The sequence below is a fragment of the Pogona vitticeps genome, chromosome 3 (genome assembly GCF_051106095.1).
Source record: "Pogona vitticeps strain Pit_001003342236 chromosome 3, PviZW2.1, whole genome shotgun sequence".
Lineage (NCBI taxonomy): Eukaryota > Metazoa > Chordata > Lepidosauria > Squamata > Agamidae > Pogona > Pogona vitticeps.
In genome coordinates, this window is record NC_135785.1 from 172,456,224 (window position 1) to 172,477,489 (window position 21,266).

General features: G+C 42.6%; 1 protein-coding gene across 1 annotated transcript in view; it reads left to right on the forward strand.

Moving 5' to 3' along the window:
- Positions 1-21,266, forward strand: part of LONRF2 (LON peptidase N-terminal domain and ring finger 2) — a 43,174-nt gene continuing 21,908 nt past the window's right edge. The window contains exon 1 of the mRNA XM_072994487.2: positions 1-951. Coding sequence (XP_072850588.2) covers positions 147-951 — 805 coding nt within the window. The 5' untranslated portion in view covers positions 1-146. The remainder of the gene's footprint in view (positions 952-21,266) is intronic.

The window sequence follows — 21,266 nt, forward strand, 5'->3', positions numbered from 1 at the left end:
ACCCACCTTTCTTCCGCCTCCTCGCAGAAAGAGAGAAAGAGAGAAAGAGGCTGAGCTCGACAATGGAGTGGGAGCCATAGCGGCGGCAGCAGCAGCAGCGCCCACCGCCGCCACCACACCCACCTAGCCGGGCTCCCAGCGCAAACATGGAGCGGGGGCCCGACACCGGCCAGCCGGCGCACGCCCACCCCCAGGCCCTTTTCGGGAGCGGCGGCGGCGGGGGCGGGAGTCCCTGCCCGGAGATGCTGCAAGTGGCCGAGGAGGCTTTCCGCGGGGGTCAGTTCGCCCTGGCGGCCGAGATCCTGGGCTCGCAGCTGGCCGAGCTGCCGCAACCCGACCGGGGCCTTTGCCTTCGCCAAGGGGACGCGCTGGCCCGCGCCGGGCGCCTGGCCGAGGCGCTGGATTCGTACAGCGCCGCCGCCCGCTTGGCCCGACTGCGGCCGGAGGAGCTGCGGGAGTTGGCCGAGAGCTGCGCCCTCATCATCCGCGAGAAGCAGCTGCGGCTGCCGCCGGGGCCGGGGCCTGGAGGAGGCGGCGGCGGCGACTCTCCGGAGGGGGCCGACTCGTTGGGGGACCCCGCTTGCTGCCGCCCGCCGGGGCCCCTGGGCTGCCCTTTGTGCCGCCGCCTCCTTTCCGAGCCGGTGACTCTCCACTGCGGGCACACCCACTGCAAGCGGTGCGCCCAGGGCGGCGGCAGTGGCGGCGGCGGAGGGGGGGACTGCGCCCGCTGCGCCGCCCGGCGCCCTTCCACTTCGGCGGCCCCCCCGGGCCCCGGCGCGGCCCCTCCGGCGCCCGCCGGCCTCCGCGTCAACGTGGTCCTGGGGAATCTCCTGGAGAAATGGTTCCCGGCCGAGAGCCGAGCGCGCCGGCTGGCGGCCGAAGGGGACGCCTTGTGGGAACGGCAGGAGCCGGCGGCCGCCCTCGAGAAGTACAACCAGGCCCTGGAGCTCGGTGAGTTCCTCCCCCCCCCCCACTCGGGCGCTGCCCCCGTCGCGGCCCGGCTTGCTTTCCTTTCTCCACAGCAGCAGCAGCCGCGAAGGGCAGCCCGACCCACCGCTCCGCCATGTCTCCCCCCCTGACGCGGCTGCCGTAATCCGACCTGCGTGCGGGGGACTTGCTTGGCTCACAGAGGGAAAACAGGCCAAGTGGCATTCTTGCGGCCCTCTTCCTTATCTAGGGAGCGGATTAGGGATGTCTGAATGGGGGGTGGGTGGGAAGGGGGGATGGAAGGCCCGTGTAACGTTCCCCGCTGGTCTCGGAGGTGGGCGTTTCCACCCAGACGACGCTTGGGTTTTCTAAACCGTGTATTTAGATTGACAGGCAGCGTTTGACGTCTATGCCTTGACAAATTGAGGTTATATTAGCAGTGTTTTGGCACATTAAAGAAAAGAAGTAGCCAAGGAGCTCTTGATAACGATGTAGGATGTACAGTATTCTAGTAGTTGCCACTCTTTTGCAGGCAAATAAATCCCTATAAGAAGTAGACCAAACTTTCTGTTCGTTGCAGCCTATCATGGGGAATATTAAATTTCTCTTGCAGCAAGAAATTGAGATTTTGATCTAGGAATTGGAAAAAGCTTAATGGGAACTGCTTCATGAAGTTTTTGTTTGTTTATTGTATTATAGCAGGAGAAGCTAAGATGTAACATTGTGACACAATTAGCTCCTTCTTAGAATATAGCATGTTGTGGAACTTTAGTTTGGGAACTCAGAAAGGATATACAGTAGTCTGTTGGAGCTAGCCATTCATTCCTTTGTATACTATGTTGCTGCACTGCTTTTCAAATGTTCTCTTGCAAGAACTGTGCAGGACCACACCATTTTCTGCCTGTCTAGCCACAGTGGTTGTTGAGTCTGAATGCAATGAATGTATGCGACAGAGTTTCTAAAACACGTGGCTTGTGGCCCAGGATCTGATGGATCTCTGTGATCTGTCAAGAGCCATCTACGCTCTAAAATATGTACATTGTGGAATAAGGTCATTATGAGTCACCTTTATCCATACTTCATGGATGCAGTAGATTAATTTCTTTCCTTGTTCACCTTTTTTTGTTTAACAAGTCTACTCAAAACATGCAGCAGGTACCCCATCATTGCAGAATTTGCGGATACATATTCTGGTACTCTGCATAACTGTTAACTATCCTGTTTTGGCATGTGGGTATTTTTTTTAACAAAATGGCAATATTATTCCCAAGGGTAGCCCAAGATATTTTGCCATCTGAGGCAGGAGGCTATACACTGCCTCTTTCTACTACTACCTGCTTCTTCATGGGGTGTTATTGTGAATGAGGTAAAGGTAAAGGTTCCCCTTGACATTTTTAGTCCAGTCGTGTCCGACTCTAGGGGGCGGTGCTCCTCCCATTTTCAAGCTCTAGAGCCAGCGCTTGTCCGAAGACAGTTTCCGTGGTCACGTGGCCAGCGTGACTAGGGAACGCCGTTTTACCTTCCTACTGAGATGGTACCTATTTATCTACTCGAACTGACATGCTTTCGAACTGCTAGGTTGGCGAGGAGCTGGGACAAAGCGACGGGAGCTCACTCCGTCACGTGGATTCGATCTTACGACTGCTGGCCTTCTGACCCTGCAGCACACAAAGGCTTCTGCGGTTTAGCCTGCAGCGCCACCATGTGCATGAGGTGATCACTAAAACTGCTTGCACCAGAGTTCACAGTGCTCCTAAAAGACCACCTTGGAGTGAGGCATTGGAAAACTGTGCTGTCAATTTTTTTCCTTCTGTGGCATTTTCAGAAGCTCGCTCACTTCCCTTTGAGAGGTTCGCAGAACAAGACATGATACGAAGAGTCACTCTTTGGAGCTGCACAGCAGGAGAGTGCCTTGTGGGGGTATCCAGAGCACCCGCCCTGATGCCTTGATTTGAAACATCTGCAGAACAGTGCAGGGATCTGGTTGGCAGCAGCCATCAGGCAGCAATGATGAGATGGATGGGTAGCCTTCCTGGTGATGAGGGGTAATTATCCACCTAAAGCAGTGGTTCTTAACCTTGGGTTACTCAGGTGTTTTTGGACTGCAACTCCCAGAAGCCTTCACCACCAGCTGTGCTGGCTGGGGTTTCTGGGAGCTGCAGTTAAAAAACACCTGAGTAACCAAGATTAAGAACCACTGACCTAAAGTATTGCCTGGTGGGCCTCATCCTGCCTGAATTGAGGTCTGGATTGGAACAATCCATTTTCACTACAAACTGAAGCTAATTGGAGACCTTGGAAGATGCAAATAGCGTAGTCAGAGTCAATGAATGTTTACCCCCATTATTCATTGTTGCAACACAGTATAAAAGTCCTCTCCTGAATGGGAGACCCACATATAGAATTGGGTCCCACTGTTTAGAATTCATTGTAGCAACACAGTATGAGTCTCTCCCTGAAAGGACCAGGTTAGCATTCTCTACCTATATGACATTAATAAGCTTAAGTAAAACTATGAAAAGTGATTGCAAAACAAGAGAGACTTTGAATATTCTGATGCTAAGTGTAGTTCCTTTTTTAGAATTTGCAAGATGAATTAAGGCATGGATCCTATGTCTCCAAAAACGCACATAATAGACACATTTGGATTGGCAGAGCAACTTTTCTAATCTACTTATCTTGAGGTGATGCAGAGGCTGGAGTCTAGAGCATTTTGCATTACTATACTTCTAGACTTGGACGTGTGCTTTTCTGTATGCTAAACTTCCTCAGATCAGCCTGACCTTTTGAAATGTCAGCATGGAAATAACAGTTTCTCTTCTATTAGGGTACCCCCAAAGTTCTGTAACTAGGCATTCTCAAACTTCTGTAACTGTCACCCATCTCCTGAAAAGGACAAAAGCTGATCCCACAGCTATAAATACTCAACTATCCAAACAAACTGCACCAGAGCACAGACAGAGTTCTGACTCTTGTCCTCTGAAGATGCCGGCCACAGAGACTGGCAAAACATTAGGAAGAACAACCTTCAGAACACGTCCAAAGAGCCCGAAAAACCCACAACAACCAGCTAATTTTTTCCTTATTCAAAAGTAAATGAGAGATAACCAGTTTGAATGGGAAATCTTAATGTGGGGTTAGGGTGTGTTAACATTTTGTCCCATCTGTTTCCCTGTTTCCGACATTTGGGATATTGGGTTTTCTGAGACAGACCACTAGTACTGTACTAGCTTTTGCAATCCTTTCAGGTAGCCCTCTTGCCACGATACCCATGACTTCTGGAATGGTAAAGGTGACCAATCTTGATCATGATCTACCATATTTACTTTTGATTAAGGAAGAAGGATAGCTATCCCAACTTGGCATATACAGTATTAAAAATAACATGTTTGTTTCTAAGTCCTAGGGTCTCAACCCATAGGAAACCTTGGCATATTTTCTAAAAACACCCGTTGCAATACTAGCTGCCTGCTAGATGGTTGAAAACAGTATAAAAAACTGTAAATGGAGCTGCCCAACAGTGGTACGTATCTTGTCAGGGTATGGTGAACAGATTCCAAATGAATAATTTGTAAAGGCTAGAGAAGTTAGTGAATTTATCCAGAGTTTGAGAAAGTTATCATTTTGACCTGTGATCCCGCCAGTGGCCGTGCTGACTGAGGGATTGTGGAAGATGTAGTCCAAAACAAGTATATATTTTTTAATGTTCTGATTTGATCAAGTGGAACAAGTTAGGTTCCAGGCTAGCACTTTCAAAACGTGTGTCACTTACAAAAGGGTAAATAAGCCCTGCAAACTACAGAGCATTACCTAACATTTATATAAATATGAGATTATAGTTGATTTATGTACAGAAAGTAGCTGACATGTGGCAATGCACACGTAGCTTTCAGCGTGTTTGTGTGCATCATAGATGAGCCTGGATTTTTAAAGGTGGAAAAGTAGGAGTCTGGTGAAAAACCAAAATTGGATAAAATGGAAAACAAGTCCTGGCTTAATCGTACTGCATCAAGTTATCATCAGTGAAATGCTTTACTGCCTTGCAGTTTATGACTCATCCTGCAGCATTTCTAGAAAAGCTTTTTCCAGTCTATGACGAAAAGGGTATTATGTAAAGGAAAAAAAGTGTTGGTATCCCTGCTTTGAGATATTGAGACAGTCAAAGGCACATTATAACTGTTAACTTTATCTTCTGTGGGGCAACACATCCGCTGCAATTTAATCATGGAAACATTTTGGTGGCATTTAATTCAAAGCAGCCAACTTCTAGGCATCAAATTGCAGCAAAGAGCCAACAGTAGCCAGCTAGAATAAGCTGATAGCAGTTATCTGTGGCTTTCTTATTCACTTGTGCTAACACAGTTTTCTTTCTCCCACTTCTACATGCTTAGCCATGCTTACCAACATCCACATGTTAGGCAGAGATGAAGCCATGTTTGCCATGCAGTAGAAAATTAACATGGAAATGGCATTAATCTCTGTTTCAGACAACTGGACTTATATGATGCATGTTAACATTCCCCACTATATATATCTTCAAGTGTCCAGTAAAAACAGTAGGGATAAATTTAGAAATATAATAGTTCCCAACAAAGTACTCAAACTGAAACCCAAATGAACATGTGGAAGTAGCATTTTCTTAATTTTGTGTTCTCACAAATTCAGATGTCAGTTGACAGACAAAGTCAGTTTCTAACATGCTTTGGGATTGATATGTGTAATATAGATCAGGTGTGAGATTCTTTGTAAGTGGTATGTCATATGTAATATATAACTTAACTGTTTTGTAGTTAATAGCCAAACCTGCTTTTTGATTCTTTGGAAACACTTTGAAAATCGTTTCTTGCTGTGTTCAAAAATAATTCCCTTATAGTGTATGAACAGTGTTTTTACAAACAATTCTCTCAGAAGGGTTTCAGCAGGCATTGCTAGTTTATCGTGTTTCTTACGCTGTCTCCCAATGAGGAAAATCATCCTATAGAACAGGATTTTAATGTTACATGATCAGAGATGAATAGAGAGAACAGTTTACCACTTTCTCAGGTTGTGTGTTCAACTTCTTGGCAAACTGGGCATTTACAAAGAATTTCCTTAGTTATTGCCAAGGTAATGCAGACTTACTAAGTGGATGTATGCACACCCCCTTGGCTATATGCCTCCAAGTAGTTATTTGCACGTAGCCAGTTACACAGCTCACTCCTGTTAGTTTTCTGCAAAACTATACAAGGACAGCAAAGCATTTATTGTGTATTATTGTATATTTATTCAGTCATTTTTGTATTCCTTTAGCTTTTTCCTAGGCTTCTGCATTATATGCGTCACTGTTTGAAATACAAGTGAGAAAGTCCAGTCCCAGAAATAAGATAAATGAGTAATAGACAAAGAGAAAGGCCAGACATCATCACAGATGAGACTGGGCAGCAAGGCAGTGTCGATTCGAGACTCTGTGAATGCTGTGGGTCTTGAGCAGATGGAAAAGAAGGGAAAGTGGTATAAAAGATGGAGTGCAACCAAAGTTAAGGATCAGTGGTTGTTTCAAGTAGTGATCACATGAAGTGAAGTAGAGTGTGATGCTGGCACAGTGCAGCGACCAGAGAGAGCAAACATGCCAGTAAAGTTACATTGGAGCACGATGGAATTTCACCTGCCAGTGGCATACTCTTTAGCAATTTCTGAAGGAGTTAGGATAGAACTAGGGTTCTAGGATGTGGATACTCAATAAAGGTACTGGGTTGCCTGATAATGCTGGGAAGTGGCTGACTGCTTTTTAAAAGGCCTCCCCACCCCCAATCCACGAAATCTCAATTGCTGTAAATAGGCCTCCTGCTAGCTATTGAATTCCTAGACAGCTTTGTGTACTTTGGACCTTCATTGTGTCTCCCAGCAGGCACTCCTGTTACTGGAACAGCAAAAACTTACCTTCTCTCAGATCCCCCCTACCCCCCCTTCACCCAGTTTGCTCTAAGTGTCTCTCAGTATGTGAACTACTTTAGGAGAGATACCATTCACTGCAGCATTGCTATATATTGTTTGAGGTAAGAACAATAACAGAGCATTGAAATGGGTCAAGAAGATGCAAAACCAGATGAACTGTATCCTCTGGTACATCCGAAATAGATTGGAATGAGGGCAAGCGCCCAACAATTCAGAAGCAACAGTTCCCCTTCTCCCACCTCGTGTATTTTTGGGAAGGTGTGTGGGTGGATCATGCTTCACTTGGAGTGTTGTTGCCTAAGAATAATAATGTGGATATCTAAAAATAAGGTTATTTTTTTGTTCTGAAACTAGATTTGTTCTCTTTAATGCCAAGAAGAAGGCATTTCGGCAAAGGTAAGCCCTCGCTGAAATGCCTGCTAGATTGACTCAGAGGCTGCAAATTGTTTGGGGCCTGGTAGTAATGGGCAAAGTTGACATTCTTCAGGCATTGGTCCTCCAGTTTCCGATGGTACTTCATTATTATTATTATTCATGCCAGAAGTGAAAATTAATACATTTCTTCTCTGCGTAATTGAGCAGGGCATTACCTGCATGGGCACTGCTGTGTTTGTCTCCAAATAGGGCTTATTAAAAGAAGCAAGAACCATCTATGGACAGGCGGTATAGATGGCCAATGTAATGTCTAGAGCTGGGGGGTGGGTGGAATGCAGAAAAATAATTTGCTGAAATGTTTCAGGAGTGTTGAGAAACCAATTGAAAATATTGAGATGGTTGTGAAGAAAGGTTGAGTACTTACAGCCTGCTGGTTAAACATGTTTCTGGGGATATCCTTGGTTCAGGTTCCACTTCTGCAACAAATTCACCAGGTGATCATCCATTGCTCTTCTTGATAGAAAATATGTCATACAGTAGATTTTCCATCCATTTTTGTAATTCTTTGTGGGCTGGTAGGTTTGCTAAATTTAAGTGACTTTAGATAATTTGTATTGTAGAGAATAATTAATAAGATTACATTTGATACCCAGTGTGGTGTAATGTGTAGAGTGCTAGGCCTAGGTTCATGAAATTGCACTTTGGGTGTGGAACTGGTAAAGCCACTCAATATTTCACTTACTTTCAAAGTTCTATTAGGGTGACTGTAAGTCGGTTCTTACTTAACGGCACGTAACATAACAAACAAAATTATGTATCTATGCATCATTATTTGTAGATAGTTTCAAAGTTCTATTAGGGTGACTGTAAGTCGGTTCTTACTTAATGTCACGTAACACAACAAACAAAGATTATGTATCTATACATCATTATTTGTAGATAGTTAAGATATAACAGTTAATAGTCATTATACGAAGAAAAATTCTGATCTTTCCAGAGTCGCTTCTTTTTTTAAAAAATAACATTGTATTAGTTTTTCAATCTAACTACATTCAATTAGTGCATGTTAAACATTGGGTTGCTTATAATAATTTTTTTTTTTTTGCATCTTGGTGTCTTCTTAGTTGTCCCTTCAAAATCTATACATTTTTAAAACATTTAAACCAGGCTTGTCCAACCTGCGGGCCGCATGCGGCCCAGGTCAGCTCGTAATGTGGCCCAGTGCAATTTTTTATTTTAAAAGAAATTCCAAAGTTTCAAGTTACACTGCCGGCGCTTGCGGCCGGAATGCGGCGGGGCACATCACAATGGTAGGGGGGAGAGAGAGGGAAGGAAGGAGCAGGAGGGGAAGGGGAGAGGGGGGCTGTGTGACTGCATTGCACCATCCCCGTCAATAGGAGGACCCCCTCCTGACCCATAAAGCCGCTGGAGTCGAAGCTGGCAGCCTCTGCTGTCTGAGATCACAGCTGCCGGTTAGCGCGCTTGGAGCAGGGCTGCGGAGAACGGCTAGGGCTGCCCCCCCATGCGGCCCACACCAAATTTATGTGCGGCCCAAACAAAATTTTCATCTTCCAATGTGGCCCATGGAAGATGAAAGGTTGAACACCCCTGATTTAAGCCATTCATGTGTATATTTTAGTATACAATATTGGCTACTATCATAATATTGCTCCCATAGTATATAATGTTCTCAAAGTCCTTTAATACCATACCTAATAGAAGTAATTCCAGTTACAAATTTATATAATTTTGAGGTAATTTAACTGACAAACTTTGTATTTTATATCAGTATTAACTGAATAGGTTCTTAACACCTAATAGATGTTCTCTACAGCATTTTATACAGATTTTCTTTATATAATTGTTTAGTCATTTTATCTCCACATTTTCTATCATGTCTATATCAATACAGTGGTGCCTCACACAACGATGTTAATTGGTTCCAAAAAAATCAATGTTGTGTGAAACATCGTTCTATGAAACACCATTTCCCATAGGAATGAATTGAAAACCGGTTAATCCGTTCCAATTGGAACAGATTGCCGTCTTTAAGTGAAAAAACCCATAGGAAACATCGTTGAGTGAAACAATGTTTCCTCCATTGGAATGTATTGAAGCCGACTCAATACATTTCAGTGGCTTTGCGAAGTCCTTTTTCGCTCCTGTAAAAGTGCCTTACAGTGTTTGGAACAGGTTTTAAATGCTTGCAATCGATAACCCACCTCTTGAACCCTATGCAAACTTAATTTGATGTTGTTCTGAGTCGTCCTTAATTTTTAGTGATTTTTAAAATTTTCTCTCATTGGAATGTATTGAACTTTCCGTCCAATGCATTCCAACGAGAGAAAATTCAGAAAATCACCAAAAATTAAGGACGACTCAGAACAACACCAAATTAAGTTTGCATAGGGTTCAGGAGGTGGGCTAACGATGGCAAGCATTTAAAACTTGTTCCAAACATTGTAAGGCACTTTTAAATGAGCGAAAACGGACATTGGAAAGGGCTCTTTGATCTCCGTTTTCCTGCTTTTGAAGCTCTTTCCGATGTCCGTTTTCGCTCATTTAAAAGTGCTTTACAATTTTTGGAACAGGTTTTAAATGCTTGCAATCGTTAGCCCACCTCCTGAACCCTATGCAAACTTAATTTGGTGTTGTTCTGAGTCGTCCTTAATTTTTGGTGATTTCTTGAAGTTTCTCTCATTGGAATGCATTGGACGGAAAGTTCAATACATTCCAATGAGAGAAAATTTAAAAAATCACTAAAAATTAAGGACGACTTAGAACAACACCAAATTAAGTTTGCATAGGGTTCAGGAGGTGGGCTAACGATTGTGAGCATTTAAAACCTGTTCCAAACATTGTAAGACCCTTACAAATGAGCGAAAACAGAAGAGCTTCAAAAGCACTGAAGCCGGCTTCAGTGCTTTTGAAGTCTTTTCCGATGTCCCTTTTTGCTCATTTTTAAGTGTCTTACAATGTTTGGAACAGGTTTTAAATGCTTGCAATCGTTAGCCCACCTCCTGAACCCTATGCAAACTTAATTTGGTGTTGTTCTGAGTCGTCCTTAATTTTTGGTGATTTTTTGTTTTCCCTATTTAAATGCATTGAACTGTCCATTCAATTGATTTAAATGGGGAAAATAAAAAAATCACCAAAAATTAATGAAGACTCAGAACAAAACCAAATTAAGTTTGCACATGTTTCACAAGGTGCACTATGGAATCCAAGCATTTAAAACAGGTTTCAAACATTTTAAGACACTTTTAAATGAGCAAAAAGGGACATCGTTAAGTGAAATTCCCCCATAGAGAACATCGTTAAACGGTGGGGGAAATTCCTCAAAAAAAACCATCGCTGTGTGAATTCATCGTTGTATGAAGCAATCGTTGTGCGAGGCACCACTGTATATCTAATGTATATTCATTAATTACTATTTGTTTTACCTCATCCTTGTATCTAGCTTCAATTTACCTTAAGAACCACTGAGTTATGCCTTTACCCCGATTAGTGATCCCTTATTTCATTTTTTTCCCTAATATACAGTGGTGCCTCACATTACGACATTAATTTGTTCCAGCGAAATCGCTGTAGAACGAAAACGTCGTAATGCAAAATAAAAAAGCCCATAGAAACACATTAAAACCCGATTAATGCGTTCCTATGGGCTTGAAACTCACCGTCTAGCGAAGATCCTCCATAGCGTGGCCATTTTTGCTGCCCGTGCAGCAAGGAATCCATCCCAGAAAAGAGTGGGGAGCCATTTTTTTTAACCCGGCGGCCATTTTGAAACCGCCAATCAGCTGGCCGAAAATCGTCATTTTGCGATAATCAGTTCCCAAAGCAGGGAACCAATCATTGCAAAGCGAAATTCCCCCATTGAAACCATCGTAAAGCAATCACTTTTGCGATTGCAGAATGTTCGTTGTAATGCGGTTTCATCGTTAAATAGGGCGCTTGTCTTGCGGAGCACCACTGTATAGAGTATGCCCCCTTAAAATTCCAGAAATTAGGTATATACATGCTTGCCACGTTGAAGGCTGCCTTAATATTTTTTTCCTTTTTCATCTTTCTAAGTAACTCCTTCATTTATTTGTCTTTTCCCAATTCTAGTTTCTATGTCCTTAAAAGTTCTGCTGTGCCTTATGCCACCTGAGAACATTTTATACATTTGATATATCTCATCTTCCAGGCTCTTTTTAATTAGATCTGCTGATTCTCTCCCCTTATCTACCCTCAACACACCTAAAATTCTCCTTGGCTCCATGGTTAGAGTTAAATCTCCTAGATTTTCTCCTATAATTTCCTCGAGCCCTCTTCTAATTGGCATACATCATCCACCACCCTCTCATTTCCTTGTTCATTATTCCCTGTCTCTTGTTGACTATAGTTCTTCTTCAACTGCTCCTTGAATAATTTCACCTCTTAGTTATGGGATCTCACAATTTCTAAAATTGCTTGAAGAGTAAATTTTGTTTCATCCCAAAATTGTCCTTCTATTCCAAGTGAAAGTTGTCCAGATCCTTAAAGTAATCGGCCCAGTTCCATCAATACTTGCTTCCATAGGTCCACTTTAATAAATTGATCATCTTTAAGGTTAAGCTCGAATCCAGTCTTTCAGAGTTTTCCCCGCCTAAAGGCTCAAGGTCCCATCAAGTTCAGAACCCAGGTGTGGCGCCTACCCTAACTTATGCATTATTCTTAAGTTGTATGTTAATGTGGTTGTGATGCGGAACCAAAGGGGGTGCTGAAGAGGCAGGGCTTGCAAGAGAGTCAGTCAGAGTCAGAGAGAGCTAGTGAGAAGAGAATCGTTTTGGGGTTTTTGAGGCAGAGAGTGTTTAAGGAGTGATTAGGCAGTGATTTGTGTTAATTAATATAGAAGAGATTAAAGAAAAATATTGAAGCTTTGTGGAACTTTAAGAATGTGCTTAAGAATTATTTCTGAAACCACATGTAATAAATAAACCTGTTTCTGTTAAAAAGTCAGTACTGGAGGGACTTAGTCTTTCAAAAGAAATGATTTGTTGATAAAGAGAGCAACTGGTGGCAGCGTGTCAAGAGGTGTGTTGGGATATCTTCGTGAGCTCTGGGTTTGGTGAAACAAGCAAGGGCCACGGGGTAAACGCCGCACCAGAATACAGTTTAGAAGTTCCACTTTGGCTGGATTGGGTTTTCTAGGGTTAATTTATCTGTAGTTCAGTTCTGTCCTCAAAAAGAAAGGGAATTCCAAACAGCCATAAAGTGTTCAAGGTCATTGATTCTCGGCTTTTGGCCAACAACTTAGATAGCTGTTAGAAGTATCATAAACAAATTTTAGTTTCCCAGAGTTGTTGCCAATGTTGTTTTCAGGAGAAAGATTCTTAAGTTTATAATGACAAAGTAGTACCAGACTTCCTTCCTTGAAGTATAATTAAATGTCTAATTAATATCCAATTTATTTTCCTTGTATCTACCTGCATCTCCTCCTCTCTCCATATCCACCGCTGGTCAGTCAGTGTTGGGGAATAGAAGATGCTATTTCTGCCATAGGAATTGCCTCGTCCAGGGATAGTAAAGCAATACAGTTTAAAAAATATTTCTCACCCAGTGGTAACATGATGTTAAGTAGGCTGATTTATCGCTTCTCCATTGCTGGCTGCTGACGACTTGCAAGCAAGCTAGTTCAGCTGCTTGTTTCTGCCCGCTGGTTAATTGGGGAGTTTCCCGGATCAAACATGGGTAACTGCCATTCCCCCCCCCAATGATCAGCAGGTTTCTCGCCCTGGGTGGTTTGAACCCCCTGGGGGGGGGGTCCCAAACAGGTCAGAATTCAGCCCAGGGGACAGAGCTCTGTCCTCCTGCTGCTGTCTTGTCGCAGCATCAAGTCGGAAGTCCCAGAGTCACTTCTGCTTTACTTTTTACGAAGAAGGAAATCTTAGGGTTCTGTTCCCTAAGAGATAGGTTGGTGATCTGAATACTGCAGCTCCCAATGTTTGTTTAATGGGTCTGAATCTTCTTAATCAGTATGTAGCACATGTTTGCACTGTTAGCACTTTTTCAAGTCAGGAATTTTTTTGGTCCTCTCTGGATTCAAGAGGTGCAAGAACATTGCAGTGCTCACGGCTAACCTTTGGGTTTCCACGTAGAGAGAGATTATGGAAAAAGCTAAAACTACTTGTGTCATGTCATTTTTTCTTCTTCCTTGTTTGTTCTGCTTAATACATAGCATGCAAACAGTGTTCCTGTAGCAATGGCACGATGTCTCATGCGCATTTTGGTCCAAGTGCTTATTGACATTCTTTGACTTAGGAAGGATGTGTTGTCCTAATCTCAGTCTTAGTGCAGGTGTTAGTGAGCTTTACAAGGTGTACATATGTTATTTTTCATGATGCTGTGCGTTCATCTGATAAGAACAAATCATTTCGAACAAAACCCTACTGCTTTGCTTTGGTACAAGAGGAGATTAGGTAGCTAAGGGAATTAATTGGTTCAGTGTAATTCTTTGCTTCCTGCGCCTCCTCGTACATGTCTGTCGTAAACGTCCAGTAAAATTTTGAAGCAGAGCTTTAAAAGCTATTACTATGCTGGCTAAATGTGACCAAGAAGCAAACAAATATGTTTGGTGTTTTGAAATGGAGCTGATATTAGCTTTAGAAAGGAAGTGAACCTCCCACTTGCTTCTCAAAAGCATTGCATTTGCAGTTTCTGAAATCAGCTGTTGTAGTCAGTACACGTGCTCAGAAGAACATCGTGCAGTGGGAGGAATGGTTACCTAGAGACTGTCAGTAGCTCTCATCTTTATTTGTCAGTGTGGGTTTTGTTGTGGTCTTGGCTTGAGAGGTTTATATACAGTATATGTTTAGGAAGCTGGATATAGTCTTAACTCACAAGTAGGGCTTACGCATTATCAGGTCCCAGTGTTGGCATTACTCTTGATACTCTTGTGCCAGAAAAGGGAGCCATTGGAAAATGGGTCTGTAACAGAGCTTAGAAAATACTAGACTCTTGGAGTTGTAGTCCAAAAACATACAACATTACCAAGCTGTGGTGTGCAGTGCCCACCTGACCTTTGTACCTCTTTCTCTTTTCAGTTTCTATCTGGATGTCAGGCAGAACCATGACTAAGACATTTTGGCACCTGGGGCTTTTCTCTTTTACTGGTTGACTTTGTTTCCCATGAGAGTGGTGTGCATGGGAGAAGACAAGAGGATTGGGGAGGTACACCTGGGTCTGAATGTTTGGCAGCCATCTTGGTCCTTAGCTGAGCAACACCTGTTTTGTCTTTCATTCTGGCCTATGGAGGAGGTGTAGACTCTTATGTGCTGAGGACAGATAGGCCACACCTTTCCCACAAATACCAACAAGTAGATTTGTACTCCTCCTGTACCAAATGTTTGCATCCTCAACCTCTAGATTTTGGCAACATGGCTCAAAACTGTGGTTGTGCTGTCATAGTGAGAGCTCGGATGCAAAGATCAAATTTTGATCTCAGTGTGCAGAAGAAGTCACAAACTAAGTAGACATGCACACAATTCAGAGCTTGAAAAAAATGTACACTGTAACTTCCAGAATCTCCCAACCAGTCTCCCAGGCTGAGGCATTCTGGGAATTGTAGTCCAAGGACGTAACATTTCTGATCTCTGATAGGATTGCCTTGTTTGGAAATGAATTAATTGCTTTCCAGTAGTTGGTGTTCGTATTCACCTCATAATAAAACTCTTGCCTATTTTCCAAAGATTGAGCCAGTGGGAGAGGCTGTGATATGACAAGGGCTCATTAGACTACAGTACTGAAGAAGAAGAAAAATAATAATAGCATTCTCAACCATGCTGAAGTTGTTTAAAGAAAGAGACACAGACTGTGGAGCAGGGGTCTCAAACTCAATTTACCTGGGGGCCGCTGGAGGCAGAGTCTGGATGAGGCTGGGCCGCATCAGATTTTCCACCAAGTGGAGCAAGAGCCCGAGGAAGCCACCCAGGGATTTCCTTAGCCCGGCTGGGGCTCCGAGGAGGGGGAGGGGGAGGGGCGTGCGAGCCCTCGTCGCCGGCCATGACCCCCTCTGGCTCCTTCTTCACTACCACCCCCAGCAGCAGCAGGATGAAGAAGCAGAGAAGGGAGGGAGCACCAACGACCGCCTAGCCAGGGGGAGGAGGGCATGATATAAAATTTTAAAAAACCCTCACAGAATTCGCCTTGCCAAAGGAGAAAAGCCCCCACTGATACCCATGATATTAAATAGGGGCAGGGCCCCGCCACAGGTGTGCGTTCGCCCCCCCACAGGTGTGCATGTGTGCGCGCACACACACACACACACAGGTCTGGCAACCTTCCTTTGAGGCCCCCCTCAAAAAAAGGCACACTCAGCAGCAGCTGCTACCCCCACCATGACAGAGGAGCAAACTTTGTGAGGCGAGCCCAGGCAGCCTCCAGAGCTGAGGTGGCTGAAGCAGGAGGAAGAGGAGGAGGAGGAAGCACCACCAGGCGCTGAGGTGGCCACTGGCCGGGCTCGTGCTGGAGGTGCCGAGAGAGAAAGAGAGGGTGCACGAGGTGCTGTCTTGGGAGAGAGCTGGCAAACGAGGCGAGGCTTTTTTTGTTTCTTGACAGCAGAGGATGCGTGGGTGCTTCAGGGGGGGCAGGGAAGGCGGGGGCCACAAACTATCATCCAGCGGGCCGCAAACAGCCCCTGGGCCGCATGTTTGAGACCCCTGCTGTGGAGGATATAAGCTTGAAGTTCTGTGAGCGGGTTACCTTACTGACTTCTTGGAGAAGGAAAATGTTTGTTTTTATTTCTGTTAAAAAAGGTGCATCCACACAAGACTGTTTAGTTATGTATATAACATTACAAAGTTGTGTGGTGCCTTGGTTGACAGGTTTCTGCCAATAGATACAAACAGTTTCTTCTGTTTCTCTGTCATTCATACTTTGTTTATTATATTGTCACCATTCTGGAAGGCCACTGCTCGGTCACAGAAAACAGGGCACACTCTGTGTGTGTGTGTGTGTGTGTGTGTGTGTCTAAAAATTGCAACACTTATTTCCTCAGTAAGTTGTGGAGAAAACATACAAATTATTTTTGGCAGTGATTCTAACTGGTAATCTTTCAGTGGTTACTGTAGAACAGAATAGAACAAAGTATATAGAAAATAACTTGGAGACATTCCTATTTTGATATGTAAATCCCACATTCCCGGGATTATAGTCCAAATAAGTAGTGTTTCCAAGCTCTGATGCAAAATGAATCTTGCTACAGTAACTTTTATTTCCCAGATAAACTCTCTTGAATTACAGTGTATTGTTAGTATGCAACATATGAATGAAGAGCTCCTAATTTAGTTTAGCCACCGAGAGACCTTTAGGTAGAGTGGGCAGCATATAAATTAAATAAATAAATATGAATGAAGAGCTCCTAATTTAGTTTAATCACAAATAACTAAAAGTGAAGGGTTTCGGGGGTAGTTACCTGAATTTAATTTAATTTGTAAGCCATTCCCCATTAGTGCAAAAGTACTACTCTGGGCAGTTTACAATAATAAAACAAAACAAAATAAACTAAAACTATTTAAAACCAATATAGCAACTAACTAATAAAACCAGATGGCACTAAAGCAATAGAACAACAAAAAATGGCAGATGAAATGTGTTCACTAGGGTCAATGTGGAGGGTCTCCCTGAAAAGCCATTGTATTTTTACATTGACAAAATATGAGTATTTCCTGGTGCATAAACTGGCTGGATAGCTCAGTGAGTTAGGTTTCTGGCTGTGGAGCCAGAGGTTGGGAGTTCATTTCCCACTTTGCGTCTCAGAAGAGCAAGCCTCTGCAGCCTTGGGCAAGCTGCACAGTCTCAGGAAGTCCCTAGAGGGAAGGAATGGTAAGCCACCTCTGAGTACTCTTTACAGAGAAAATCCTGAAAAGCATCACCATATTGTTGTTATTAAAGGCAACAACAACAATAAGAGACTCCCACCAATTAGTTACTGTAGTTAGTTAGAAATATATTTATTTATTTATTTTGAAAAAGCAGCTAGTCCATATAAGTGTGAATAATTAGAGAATCACTGCAGGGCCTTTTGTGATCCTTCTGCACCAGTCTATATGCTGTTTTAAATGTGCTTGGGTGCAACTTGGAAATAAAATGTATTAGCAGGTATATTTTGTAGTTTTTCTTTTGTAATTATTGCTGTTTAGTCATGAAGTTGTGTCTGACTCTTCGTGACCCCATGGACCAGAGCACGCCAGGCCCTCCTGTCTTCCACTGCCTCCCTGAGTTTGGTCAAATTCATGTTGGTAGCTTGGGTGACACTGTCCAACCATCTTGTCCCCTATCATCCCCTTCTCCTCTTGCCTTCATTCTTTCCCAACTTCAGGGTCTTTTGCAGGGAGTTTTCTCTTCTCATGAGATGCCCAAATTATTGGAGCCTTAGCTTCAGCTTTGTAATTATACAATGAGTATTTATAAAAGAAATGGTTGAAAAGTGGTTCTCTGTTAGGCTTTGTAAATGGTGAAATGCGATAAAAACGAGAGGCTAAATTTTCTTCCTGTGTCTTGTATTAATAATTAATAATGCCTTTCAATGTATCAGTATTATAGATATTGTTCCTCCTTTACTGGTTCTTAAATCTAAATTTCTTCTTATTCTGTGTTAATAGTACTGGGACCTAATAGAGTTCTATATAAAGGTGACCTATTTTTAAATATATATATAACAACATCCTTTAATTTGAAGGCTTACTCCTTATTTTGGATAGTCGTGATGCAATCTTGCAGTGCAAAGAATGTTAGGTGGCTCTGTCTGAACTAACACCACAGCAAGTTAGTAAGCAGTGGAGTAATGATAAATTTGGAAGTACAGCTGTTCATTAGGGTAGTCCTGATAGCTAGCCCATTACATGAAGTGTTCATGAATGCAGGTACTTGGGTTGATAACATAAATTGATAAGAGCAAACTTTCCTAACTGAAGACGCCAAGGGTGGAACTGGAAGCTTTTGCATATGAAGCCTATGCAGAAAAAGACAGGAGTTTGCTTTAGGCACAGCAACAGGTCATACTTATCTAAACAGAGCAGAAGAGTCTAATTTTGTGTTGTATGCTTTAGGTTTACATTTTCTTGACTGCAGTTTCTTTTCTAACCTGCCATAGAGAGTTCGCAAAACTTACTTTTGAGGATTATGATTTCCAAAATCCTTTAGCTAATGTGGCTAGTGGCTAGTTGCTGTTTTTATTGAGAATTCCTGTGAGCTCCAATTAAAAATAAATAAATAACAACTGCTAGTTGTTCCCACCCAGATCTACGTGAATTACTCGGCTTAGCCAGGAGGGTCGGTTGAGGGGCCTAATGCCAAGAGAGGCCCGGAAAGAAAAAACTAGAAACCGAGCCTTCTCGGCAGTGGCCCCTCGACTATGGAACGGCCTTCCATCAGAGATCCGCCTGGCTCCCTCGCTGGGTGTTTTTAAGAGCCATTTAAAAACTTGGCTCTTCAGGCAGGCCTTCCCTCCTGTCAATTCCTGAATTCTATCTTTCTATTCTTGGATTCCCCATCTTGATCATGCTATATTATTGTTTAAATGTTTTTTAATGATTATGAATGTTGTTTATTTTTGAGTGTGATGTTTTTATCGTTATTAAATTATTTTATGATTTTGTAAGCCGCCCCGAGTAGACGCTGTCTAGGGGGGCAGGGTATAAATCGAAATAATAAATAAATAAAAATAGTTTTCTTGTTCCCTGCTCTAGGATATCTTCCTTGAGTATGGTACCTTATTTTTATTTTCAGTCTTTGTTCATCTTTCAAAGGGCTAGTGCTTTCAAAGTGCTAATAAAAGATCTTGCTCAACAATTTTCCTTGTATGTATCTAATTTTCCTATAGATAGTGTGTCTTTGTGGAAGAGGGTGGTCAGTGACTTTATTTATCAAAACATGCTGCATTTATTTCTTGGGAATAAATTGCTAAATGTCCAAAAACCCCTTGCTTAGTGTAGTAAATTGTACTAGAGTAAACCCACTAAATCGGTAGGAGCCCAGTGAGTCAATTCCTGTGTAAATATATGCAAGTGGGCCTCATCTAACTGCAATTTACTGTGTTAAAGTAAGTCACAGTTAGAGTAGAGCTATTTGAACTAATGGAGCTTATGGAGGAGTTGACTTACAAAAGTCCCTTGTTTCAGTGAGGTATAGAACTGCAGGATAGCTCAGTGGTTTAGATAATATTTAGATTTCTGAACTGGAATTTATTCTGTTGCTGTAAAGCAGGACATACCTCACATAAGTCTCTCACCTGCCCAATGTATGGAACATCTGTTACTATGGGTGCTATCTGTCAGTGTTTTCATTCTAGGTCTGGCCACCCAGTTCAGGGACGGGCAGGGTGTTGAGCTTTCACATTCTTGCATCCCAAGTTTACCTCAGTCAGCATGAGAAACTTTAGCCATCTTGGCAGTTCTGATTAATGGCTCTTATTCATGTTGTCTAAAGATAAAGGAAGAGCATCCTCAGCTGTAGTTCATGCATCCATTACAGATTCTTCATGCATTTGAGGAAGTGGGATACAGTCCACAAAAACTCCTGCCAAATAAACTTTTATTAATCTTTAGGGTACCATGAGAGACCTTGTTTTCTTTTAAAAAATTTTTAGTAAGGAATGTGCCTTTTGACCATGCTTAGATTTGTGTATATAAGGTGTTAATGCCAAGTGTGCATTGTATGGATTTCTGGAGAAAATGTGCGGATGTCAAATTCTTCATTTTACCCATTAGATTCCATGATCAGAGTAAAACCTCAAGATGCAAATGGTTGATTCCAATTGTTTTTGTTCTTTTTAGCCAGAGATGTTGCAGATTGAAATTGCAGCCTTCTGTTTGTAATTCATGTGCCTTCTCAGGTGAAGTGTGTGTCCTTTTTCCTTATTCTCCTCTAGAAGGAAATGGCAGTGATAAGGGGATTCCTTCCAACTTCCCTAACTCAGTTTGCATGCCTTTTGTCTTGCTGTGGGGAGGAGATGAAGTTGCACATCAATAAGATCTAATGATTTTCCTCAGTGATAGTACAATTAAAAACAAGTGTTTTCTTTTAAATGCTTTTTAAGCATGTTAAATCTTCATGTTGTGCAATTTGAAGTTACTATTCCTCCATTTCTTTCTGTTACTGTTGGTTTTCCAGTATCTTCAGTATCTCTTTCAGCATCTTCCACCATTGAATTGCCAGCAGAATGAAGCAGTGTGGTGGCATGGATAAAGTGTTGTGTTTTGATCAGAAAGGTCCAGATTCAAATCCTGCTCAACTCTGAAGCTGTCACATCTGATCCTGTCACTCTCTTGATGGTTTTGAAGATAAACAGATTTATCTCAATATATGCACCATCTTGATATACTTGGAGGAAGGATAAGATGCCTGTATGTGTGACAGAAGGTTTACTAGACTTCTTTCGCTCCTGTAGTCCTATATGTGGAAAGGTTATTGGCTGCATATCTCTGTCTTGATAGCTTGTGATTGTAGCAGAATAATTAAACCATATGATTGTCATTTTGTTTCACGCTAGTGTATCTTGCTGCTCTGGTGTGAGATAAACACAACCACGAAAGCAGAAGAAATTGGTCACACACTCCTAAACATAAACAAATAGCATCTTCTTGTTCGCTTCAGCATCCCAGTAGCAAAAATACTCAGTTGTTAAAACTTTGGCTTGCATTGTAACGTATTTTAATTATTTTGTGTCTTCTAAAAATGAGGACAGCAATGAAAATTGGATACCTACCTGATACCAAGAGATTCCCGGTGTGGTGTAGTGAATAGAGTGATGGACTAGGATTCTGGAGAACAGGGTTTGAATCTCTACTTGGAAACTCACTGGGGGAGTGGAACTGGTAAAACCACTCTTTAAATATCCCTCTTACCTTGAAAGCCTTATTGGGTGACTATAAGTCAGTTCCACCTTGACAGCACTGAACAAACAGCAACCTGAAACTAAATAGGAAACAGGATGCTATGTCAAACTGTTACAAGTCTTTGTCTTTGAGAAGCATATACTCTGATGCATATTGGGCTTTTCATATATT